This window comes from Alexandromys fortis, unplaced genomic scaffold, assembly GCF_014885135.2.
Source record: "Alexandromys fortis isolate MF-2015 unplaced genomic scaffold, M_Fortis_MF-2015_v1.1 scaffold_106, whole genome shotgun sequence".
NCBI classification, from domain to species: Eukaryota; Metazoa; Chordata; class Mammalia; order Rodentia; family Cricetidae; genus Alexandromys; species Alexandromys fortis.
This window is the reverse complement of record NW_026067980.1, coordinates 3,062,497-3,073,112: the sequence shown is the minus strand read 5'-3', so window position 1 is coordinate 3,073,112 and position 10,616 is coordinate 3,062,497. Positions and strand designations below refer to the sequence as shown.

The 10,616-nt window shown below is 45.4% G+C and overlaps 1 protein-coding gene and 1 non-coding gene across 2 annotated transcripts; one reads left to right on the top strand and one right to left on the bottom strand.

The window, feature by feature from the left end:
- Positions 1-1,297: 1,297 nt before the first annotated feature.
- On the top strand, positions 1,298-8,619 carry Selenok (selenoprotein K). The gene is made up of 4 exons (XM_050158240.1): positions 1,298-1,481; positions 4,441-4,531; positions 7,311-7,394; positions 8,526-8,619. Exons 1-4 carry the CDS (start codon positions 1,463-1,465, stop codon positions 8,617-8,619), a joined length of 288 nt encoding a protein of 95 aa, XP_050014197.1. The 5' UTR covers positions 1,298-1,462.
- On the bottom strand, positions 6,771-6,902 carry LOC126511232 (small nucleolar RNA SNORA38). Its single transcript, XR_007594622.1, has one exon. It is a non-coding gene; the product is annotated as a small nucleolar RNA SNORA38 (small nucleolar RNA).
- Positions 8,620-10,616: the final 1,997 nt, after the last annotated feature.

The window sequence follows — 10,616 nt, the reverse complement described above, 5'->3', positions numbered from 1 at the left end:
CCGAGCCATCTCTCCAACCCTGTAGTAAACTTTTAGCAGGCAGGAAACGTTCTCATCAAGAGGAAGGTTGCAAGTGAGCAAGAATTCAGGAAAACAACGGGTCCGTTAAGGAATTAGAAGTCAGAGCGAATAGGTGGATATAAGCAGCAAATATGCTCTCCGCAGGTGGCGGCTAGAAAGACTTGTGAGAAGGAAAATTGTAAGGCTAGGTTGAACTTGCAGCTGAAAGTAACACGGGCGGGAAGGAAGGGCGGCTAGGGGATAACTCCTAGCGAATCACTGCATTAAGACTCGGGAATAAACTCTAACTAAAGGAATGAAGAGGAAGGGTCCAGACTTCAGAAGCTGGTGTTTGTTCCCTTCTTTGTGTGCCTCCGGTGCTGTGTGTAGAGACCAGGTCTCACTCTGGAACAACTCCTGGCCTGGAACTAACGATGTGGCCCAGACTGCCCTCAGCTCACAATACCGCAGAAGGGTTTTGCTAGGGTAGCTATAAAAGAAAAACTGGATAGCTGTCCTGCAACTTTGCAGAACGGAGATACATTCAAATAGTTTCTAGAAACCCTGCCTGGCGGGGAGGGAGCAAAAGAAAAAAAAAATGCTACTTCCTGAGGAGTTCGCACAGAGCCAACCCGCCTCAGCCTCAAAAGTACAGGGATTAAAGGCGTGGTTTACAAAGAGAGTCCCAGGGCAGCCTGGGATACCTGCCCCAACTCAAAACAAACAAACAAACAAAAACAAAGCCGGGTGTGGTGGGGCACACCTACCACATTCCCTCAGGCAGGAGACAGAAGCAGGACTAATCATTGAGTTCAGGGCCAGCCTAGTCTACAACGTGAGTTCCAGGCCAGGATGACAGAGTGATACTCGTTTTTAAAAAGCGAAACAAAAACCACGCCTTGTGAACTCAGAGCAGAAATCCTGGTTTAAGGGAATAAATACGTCGAGGGGACCTATCAGTGAGTTCCCTCAAAGCCTGACGCAGGGGTTCTTCACGCTCGAGCCAATCACCTCTGGGCCTGTGCCTTCCACACCATCAAACAGTGACACATTTGGAAAGCTGAGGAATTTCCAGCCGCCCAGGATCTCCGAGTCACTGCACACCTGACCGCCTCGCCTGCCCAAACCCTGGGCTTCTCTACCCACTAGAAAGCGACTTCCTGTCGGTGCGGCCGTGGCTTCGAAGGCTCCACCACTAAACCGGAAACAAACTAGAGAAAAGAGGCCCCCTCAAACAGAGAGGTTAACGTCACACCCGCCCTCCTGCCAGGCACGGCTTCCACGCCAGCGGAACTCACTTCCGCGATTGGGCGCGACTTCCGGTCGGGACGCGTCTGCCCACAGCCAATGGGCGCTGCCCACCTCTAGCCTGTCTCCTAGTGGCCTGTGACGTCAAGGGCGGGGCGGGAGGCGAGTTGGGCTGGTCTCCCCCGGCGTCTGGAAGCGGGCACCCGGAGGCAAGATGGTTTACATCTCGAATGGTGAGTGAGGGCCTTCCCGTGGGGTTCTTTAGTCCTAGTCCCCCGGGTCCTGCACATCGCTGCCCGGTGGCCGGGAGGAGGCGGAAGCAGAGGCGGAGGGACCCGAGACGCATCCCGCTGGGTGGTCCCGGTTGGTCACGGACCAGCACGATCACCGGAGCCCCGCGGGCCTCAGCCTCCTCCTGTAGCGAATTTCCGACTTTGGATTTGCGATTGTGTTCTTCTCCGGCGCGGGTATTCTTCCCCGGCAATGACAGGGATTCTAACCCGGCATCCAGAGCGCTTTTGTTTGGGGCCAGTGTGGCAGCATTCTCTGCGACCTCATTCATCTCTTTAACTGTCCTGTTCCGATAGAATTTTACTATCCCAGGTTTTCGGATGCAGGCTGAGACGCACCCTCACGATCACAAAGGGAGTGTATGGCTTCAGTCGAATTCGAACTCAGGCTGACTCAATAATGTGTAAAATAATAGCAACAGCGACGACAATAAGGCAGAACTAGCACGAACATGAATAATAAATTTTGAGACAGGATTTTTTTGTAGTTTTGTCTGCCCTGGACTCACTGTGTATGTCAGGTAGAGATCCTCCTACCTGTCTTCTGAGTGCTGGAATTAAAAGATCGCACCCCCACGTCAGGCAAAATAAAAGTTTTGATAGGTTTCCTCCCCTAAGACGTAGCTAGTTCCAAACTCAAGGTTTTGCCCCAGTTTGAAAGAACTTGGGGGGGGGGGGAGTCTCTAATTAAATAGAAAATCTGAGATAATCACAAAGAAACTTAGAAGAGATAACGCATGTCCGGGCCACTTCAGTGCCAGAACCTGCTTGATGTAGGTGGAAATCCTTGGTGCAATCCTAGAAGCCTCTCTTGCGTCCCTGGAAGTAGGTGTGGTTTTATTTGATTCAAATGTGTATGTCCAGAGATTAAGGGATCCAGGAGGATTCTGATGGCAGGGTGCACTTTAGAATTTAGGAGAGAGTGCGAAGAGCCGTGTGGAGTGGCAGATATGCAGGTAGTTATTTAGAATGGCAAGGGGATAATTGATGGGCTCCAGCTGGATCCATCTTCGTAGGACTAATGTATCAGTGCTTCATAGATGATTCTTACGCCAGATGATGCCTCTTATCCCAGCACTCACCCTTTGATTTTCTCGCCCTTTTCTTCTCTGCTTCACTGAGATTAAATCCAAGTGAACGAATGAAGAAGCTGGTAAAGGAGGGAGAAATAAGCCCCGAAAGAGGGGTGGGGGAAACTGGCAGAGCCCGTCAGATAATGGAGAAGACAGGTGTTTCATGTGCTGCTGTTCCCCGACCAGAATATTCTTCCTGATGTACAAGCCTGAAACTAGCTTTTATCATATGAATTCAGTTTTACTTGTGATAAAGAAGAGTCTGTTATTTGACTCAAGAGCACAGTTTTACAGAAAATGCTGGGTATTTTAACTTCCTGTCAGTGCTTGGACCATATAGACTCTCTGTAAAGAATTTTATCAAAATAGTTACTCTAAAGGTCTGTGTATCTAAATAACCTTTTGTACAGGCGAGAGATCTTAGAAGTGGGAAGAGAAATTCTCTGGACACCTTTAAGAAAGTAGATGTTGTCACTTGTGTTGGTGCACACCTTTAACCCCTAGGTAGCCTTAAACTCAAGAGATGTGCCTGCCTCTGCCTCCAGAGTATAGGGGTGTAGTGATACTTTGCTTGGGCTGTAACAAAGAAAGCTTGCCCGAAGATCAGAGTGCAGAGCTAGCCACACTAGTTAGCCATAGAGGGCAGTGCCTTTAATTCCCCCAGGACCCAGGGCTACATAGTGGGGCTCTATCTCAAAAGAAGTGGAGGCAGCGTAAGGATCTCATTCAACCCATTGATTTTCTTGAAAATTCTTGGGAAAAAAAGATGTTTTGTATACTTATGTTCATAGTGACATGATTCATAATAGAATACTGAAATGTCCTTTGGCAGGTGAATGGATTATAAGTATGTATGTGTATATATATAATGGAATATTGGCCAATCTTTTTAACAGAAAGAAATTTTGATTTGGCTGTCATATGGCTAAACCCTAAATTAAGCTAAGTGAAACAAGCTGATCACAAAAGATGGACGTGGTTTAATTCCTTTTGTGAGATTCTACAGTAATTTACAGAGGCAAAAAAAAAAAAAAAGATTGGTGGTTTGTTGTAGAGGGAAGCGGGCTGTGCCCGCTGCCTGACTGGCTTACACTTGTGCGACAGGCTGCTTGTCGTCCCGGCTACCCGGCTAGCTTATGCCCAAAATAATCACATGGAAATATGTATTAATTAAATCACTGCCTGGCCTATTAGTTCTAACCTCTTATTGGCTAACTCTTACATATTCGTTTAACTCATCTCCATTAATGTGTATCGCCACTTGACTGTGGCTTACTGGCATGAGTCTAACCAGTGTCCATCTGGGAGAGGAGAGTCATGGCGTCTGCCACACTGCCTTCTTCCTCCCAGAAATCTGTTCTGTCTTCCCCACCTACCTGAGTTCACCCTATCAACTAGGCCAAGGCAGTCTCTTTATTTAACCAATCAAAGTAACACATAGAAGACCCTCCTACACCAGTGGTTTCCAAGGGTTACAGGGAAGAAGTCATGGAAGCCAAAGTTGAAGGGGTAGAATTTCAGCTGGGGACAACCAAGTAGTTTTGGAAGTATGCGGTGTGATGTTTGTGGACGTGCTTATACAACTGTGCACTCAAAGATGGTAAATGGCTGCAGATATACTGCCAAAGGGATGACTCTAGATCTCAGAATACCGCCCAAGTGATGACTCTAGATCTTAGAATTTCACTTCACTCATAACGGACCTCTCATGTTGACTATTTTGAAACAGTGGGCAAATTAAAACCTGAGCTTATTGATTAAATGCAATGCCAAGTTGTGGGCTTGTGGCACTTACTCTATTTTTTTTATTATTATTATTCTCTCTCTAGGACAAGTGTTGGACAGCCGGAATCAGTCCCCATGGAGGTTGTCTTTTATAACAGATTTCTTCTGGGGAATAGCAGAATTTGTGGTTTTTTTGTAAGTATAAAAACATTTAGTTAGTTGTATTTATACTTAAGCAGATCAAATTATATTATATTACGATGATTGGTTATCTTTAAACATTTCATATATGTATGCAGTGTATTTTGATGGTATTCATCCCCTTTTTTCCTCTCCACCCCCCATGCCATTCATGTCCCCTCCTACCTTTGTTCCCTTCCTTCTCTTATTTTTATGACCCACAAGTATATTTACTGCTGCCCAAATGGGTGTGGGCCCATCCCCAGGAACACTGTCTGGGACCACACCCCCAAAGGAAACAACTCTCCCTCCCGTTAGCAATCATCAGAGGTCACAAGCTCTTCAGTTAGGAGTAGGGGCTCATGTGCCCTCTCCACATCCATGCTCCACTGTTGCCTGGCTTGATCCTATGAGGGGTACGCAAGCACCCACAGGTTTGGAGAATTCATAGGTGCAAAATGTGTCAAAATGTGTAAAAGACATGCTTTGTCCCAGTTCTTCCAATCTCTGGCACTTAGACTCTTCTCCCCCTTTTCCATGTTGTTCCCCGAGCTTTGGGAGGAAGTGTGTGATACAGATACCCACTCGTGGCTGAACGTGCCGTAGACCAGCCGCGAGTCTCTGTATTCACAGGTCCGCTGCGCAGAGAAGCGAAGGACTAATTTAAATAGCTTTACAAAGTAGAATTAAGGCTTCTTATGATTCTAAATATCATGTTGAGTTAGTGAGTTCGACTGTGCCTGAACCTCTGTGGTAACCTTGTCAGCTTATAGCCAGATCCATCCATTCTGCTGTCAGATTGCTTTTTGGTTTGGGTTTTTTTTTGTTTGTTTGTTTGGTTTGGTTTGGTTTGGTTTAGTTTTGCCTTTTGAGACCAAGTGCTACTATATAGCCCTGAATAACTGGTTTAGTGTTACATAGAGAGTCTGAGTTGGCCTAGAATTCATTGTAATCTTCCTGCCTTACCCTCGTAAATATTGAAATTCTAGGACTGTACCACACTCCTGGGTCTGAACTCTTAATGAAAGATTAGAGGTCAATAATAGTAGAGACATTTAAACTGGCCAGTCATGTCAAGCAGTTCCTTATTTAAGGGTTATTTTTCTGTTTTGCCTTTTGTCTTTTACGGGCTGTCTTTTTTATCCTGAGTTTGTCTCGTGGTTACAAAGTTGTAAGGAGCAGGTGTGGGAGAATAGCCTCTCTCTCTTCATATAATGCTGTGCTGGCTGGTTTTATGTCTACTTGACACAAGCCGGAGTCATCTGAAAGTTATCGATTGAGAAAATGCCTCCGTAAGATTGGGCTATAGGCAGGCCTGTTGGGTATTTTCTTTTTTCTTTTTTTTTTTTTTTTTTTGTTTGTTTGTTTTGTTTTTTCGAGACAGGGTTTCTCTGTGGCTTTGGAGCGTGTCCTGGAACTAGCTCTGTAGACCAGGCTGGTCTCGAACTCACAGAGATCCGCCTGCCTCTGCCTTCCGAATGCTGGGACTAAAGGCTTGCGCCACCATCGCCCGGCCTGGGCATTTTCTTAATTGATGATCATGTGGGAGGGCCCAGCCCACTGTGGATGGGGACATCCCAGGTTCTATAAGAAAACAGGCTAAGTAAGCAGCACCCTGCCATGGCCTGGGCATCAGCTCCGGATTCCTGCCCTGCTTGAGTTCCTCTCCTGATTTCTTTCAGTGATGGACTGTGATGTAGAAGTGTAAGCCAAATAAACCCTCGCCTGCCCGGTTTGCTTTTGATCATGGTGTTTCATCACAGCCACAGGAACCCTAACTAAGGCACGCATAAGATCAGTAACTGTTTTCCCATTACAGGGAATGGCGAGGTGAGTGTCAAGGTGTGCATCAGGGAAAGTCACCCGAGAAGGGACAAGATAAGACCCTACCTTGAATTTACCAGCACAATGGCTTTTAGAAATCTCACCTAACCTAATTCTTTGCTGTTTTGTCTTAGTTAGCACTTTTAGAAAACTGGGCTAGGTGTGGTGGCACACACTTTTAATCTCAGCATTCAGGAGGCAGAGACAGGCAGTGCTCAAGCCCAACCTAGTCTCCATAGAGAATCTAGGCCAGCCAGGGCTGTGCACATAGTAAGACCTTGTCTTTAGAAAGGAGGAGGAGGAGGAAGAAACCAACAGAAAGAAAGCTGCAGTTTTTGGTATTCTGAGAAACTCAATGTCTTCATCTCTTCCCTCCTCTGGGAGATTTCAGGTAGGCTGTTTTTTTTTTTTTTTTTTTTTTTTTCTGCTTCTCTGTGGGACAGCTGATCCGGAGCCTGCGGGGAGCAAGCAGGTCCCAGATCTCTGCAAATCCACATTTCTTTGCCTCCGACTCTTACGTGTTCATGGACAAGGAACCAAAAACACGCCTTTGTGGGGAGGAATCAGGTAGGCTGTTGATAGGGATTGCAGTCTTGGTGACTGTAAGATACTGGGAAACCCAGAGACCAAGTCAGTGGGGGTGATGGCTATAAACCACTGAAAAAATAGATTCTGTTGAAACCTAACCGGAAGGATGAAAGCAGTGGGGACTCTGGTTTCAGGCTGCTACGGGAGTTGCTAGCAGACAAGAGGTGTGGGGGACAGTGGCTTTGGCATCGCTCATGGCTCTTCCTGTTTTAGACATACTTAGCTGGATGTTGTCCAGCTAGATATGGCCAGCAGGAAGTGTAGGCTTGAGCTAATAAGTTGGGTTAGTCTCCTCTCCCGGAGATGATAATTACAGTCATGGTAATATACTTGACAATGGTGTGGAAAGTGATACCTCTGTTGTTTCTGCCCCTTGTTTCAGTTTCAAAACTCTGCTTCAGCAAGATGTGAAGAAGAGAAGAGGCTATGGAAGCTCGTCCGGCTCCAGATACGATGATGGAAGGGGGTGCGTGTGGCCTCTCTTGCTGATGGGTGTTTCTCCTTTTTAGACAGTTAGCCTTTGAGAAATTAAAACGCTAAATCCTATTTCACAAAATCAACGAGTTACTATGGATTAAAAGTCAAGTTGCCTCTTGTGACCAGCAGAGCCAAGCTGGCCGAACTAGGATACATTTTAAACATAACCATGGAAAACCAAAAGTAGAGGCTGAAAACTGATGGCCACCCTAGGGATCGAGAGACTTCAGGGGCGGTCTCAACGTGCAGCCGCCAGCCCTTGCAGTGGGGATGGGGCGTGGCGCTGGGATGGGCGTGGCTTTACTTAGCAGCCGTCTTCCCTGGTGTCTTCCCTGGCGTTGTGTCTCATCCTAAATGTTTGAAGTTTTGATTCCTGACTTAGAGTTCACTTCTCCGTTGCTGGGGGAAAGAAAGCATTGATCACAGCACCTTGAGCAGGGAAAGTTTATTTCAGGTTCATCCGGGAGGTCAAAGCAGGTATTGAAGCAGAGACCGTGGAGAAAGGCTCGTTTCTGACTTGCTTCCTCTGGCTTGCTTAGCTACCTTATATCTGGGTACCTGTTCCAGAAGGGCACCATCCACAGTGGGCTGTTAGCAATCAGCAATCAAATGCACCATCAGCATGCCCTGTGGGCCAGTCTGATGGGGATAGTTCCTCAGCTGGCACTCCATCTTCCAAGTGTGTCAAGTTGGCTGCCAAGATTACCTACCGTTTTAACATGGTTGTGAACCTTTTGTGTTTTGAGGTAGGGCTTTCTTTATAGCCTGCTCCTGGCTACATTTCCTAGGCTGGCCTTTAACCTCTGATAATTTTCCTGCCTCAGCCTCGCAGATGCTGAGATGGCACTTAGAGACTACCGTGCTCATTTTCCTGTGTTTAATTGAAAAGGGTGTAGTCTCGTGCTTAGTGAAAGGAACCGGTTGACCAGGTGTGGAGGTGCACGCCTTTAATCCCAGCTCTTGGGAGGCAGAGGCGTACAGGATCTGAGTTCAAGGCTAACCTGGGCTTTATTGCAAATGATGGGCTAGGCAGGACTACATATAGGCAAGACACTATAAAAAGAGGAACCAACTGAATGAAGCTGGATTTACCAAACAGTAAATATTTCTCTTTTATTAGGCCACCAGGAAACCCTCCACGAAGAAGAATGGGTCGAATCAATCATCTTCAAGGCCCTAGCCCTCCTCCAATGGGTGGTGGATGAGGAAGGTAACTATCTAAAATTATTTTTGCAGGACTTTATTTGAAAATGCCTCCTTAGGAATATTTTGTTCAGGAAAACAGAAGTTGTAGAGGGATTTTTTTGGTTTTGTTTTTTGTTTGTTTTACGTTTATTTTTATTTTATGTTTATTTTGACTACATGTAAGTGCATTGCTTATGTGCGTGATACCAGAGAAGGCCAGAAGAGGGCGCTGGATCCCCTGCAATTGGAGTTCTAGGATTTTGTTTTTAGTTGTGTGTGTGTGTTTATCTGCCTGTGTGTATGTATGCACATTTGTGAGTGGGTGCCCATGGAGATCAGAAAAGAGAGCTGAGTCCTGGAACAGGAATTACCGGTCTCTGTAAGCCGCCCAAAATGGGTGCTGAGCATCCAACTCTTGTTCTTTGCAAGAGCAGCAAATGCTCTCAGCTGCCAAGCTATCTCTCTAGATAGAAGTTGCATATTTTATACGTATTTTATTATTTAGAAAGATATGTCTTAATTTGTAGTTATTTGTCTTTTATTCTTTAGGGGGCCCGGCACCCAGCTCCGAAATAAATACACAGAGACTTTTTCTTTCTTATGAATGCCCACTGCCAGGCTTTAGCTTGGCTTATTTCTTGCCAACTTTTTTTTTTTTAACTTAAATTATCCCATATATCTTTTGCCCCTGGGCTTTTACCTTTCTCCATTTTCTGTTTATCTTTTCTTTCCTTCTTATTCTGCATTTGCTGTGTGGCTGGGTGACTGACCCCTTGAGTCCTTCTCCTTCTTCTGCTCCTTGATCTCTTTTTCTCCTTTTATTTATTCTCTCTGCCTGCCGACCCCGCCTATCCTTTCTACTGCCTTGCCATTGGTTATTCAGCCTTTTCTTTGTTTTGGTTTGGTTTTTGGTTCTTCAAGACAGGTTTCTCTGTAGCTTTGGAGCCTGATCTGGAACTCGCTCTGTAGACTAGGCTGGCCTTGAACGCAGCAAAATCCATCTGCCTCTGCCTCTTGAGTGCTGGGATTAAAAGTATGCGCCACCACTGACGGACAGCCATTCAGCTCTTTATAAGACCAATCAGGTGTTTTGGACAGGCAAAGTAACACACCTTCCAGAGTTAAACAAATGCAACATAAAAGAATGCAACACATCTTTGCATCATTAAAACAAAAAGTTCTACAGCATAAACAAATGTAACACATCTTAAAATAATATTCTACAACATTAATTCTTGAAAATTCATTGACTTTATTATCAAAATATCAGTTGAGAAAAGATTTGGTTTTGTTTTATTTTGTTTTGTTTTCTCCCATCCTTTCCTTTGGACTTCCCTGGCTGCCAGCCCCCTTCATTCTTCCTACCCCTCAGGAATTTCATGTTGACGAGAGTGTGTGTGTGTGTGTTCCAGTGTAATAAGCATGAGCTAATTGTTTGACCCTTCTTTAGGTAAACGTCTGCTCTAAGAAGCAGACAACTAGACACGTGTGTGTAGAAGGAAGCCACGACGAGAAGAGCAGCTCATGCAGGACAAGATGGTGTGTGTCTAAAACAAGGACTGTTCTGTGTCCTCACAGATGGATGAGGTCATGCTGGGAATTCCCTCTGCAGGATCTGGCCTGACTGATAATGCAGTTCTATAAATGTACATGTTTGTCTCATCTTTTTGTATAGTTTACTAAAGTGTTAATATAGTTTTAATAAGTAAATATTTTTAGGTTGCTAAACTTGATTCCTCATCTTTATATGATTAAACCCAGAATCTCTGATCTGGAAGAAATAAAGGCTATGTATTTAGTTCTTTTTTTTGTTTTGTTTTTTTGTTTGATTGGTTGGTTGGTTTTGTTTTTTTTTTTTTTCTTTTTAAAAACAGGATTTCTGTGTGTATCACTCGCCATCCTGGAACTCCCTCTGTAGACCAGGCTGGCACTGAAATCAGAGATCCGCCTGCCTCTGCCTCCCAAGTGCTAGGTCAAGGCGTGCGCCACCGCCCAGCACTAGAGTGTTTGCTCCTGATAATGTTGC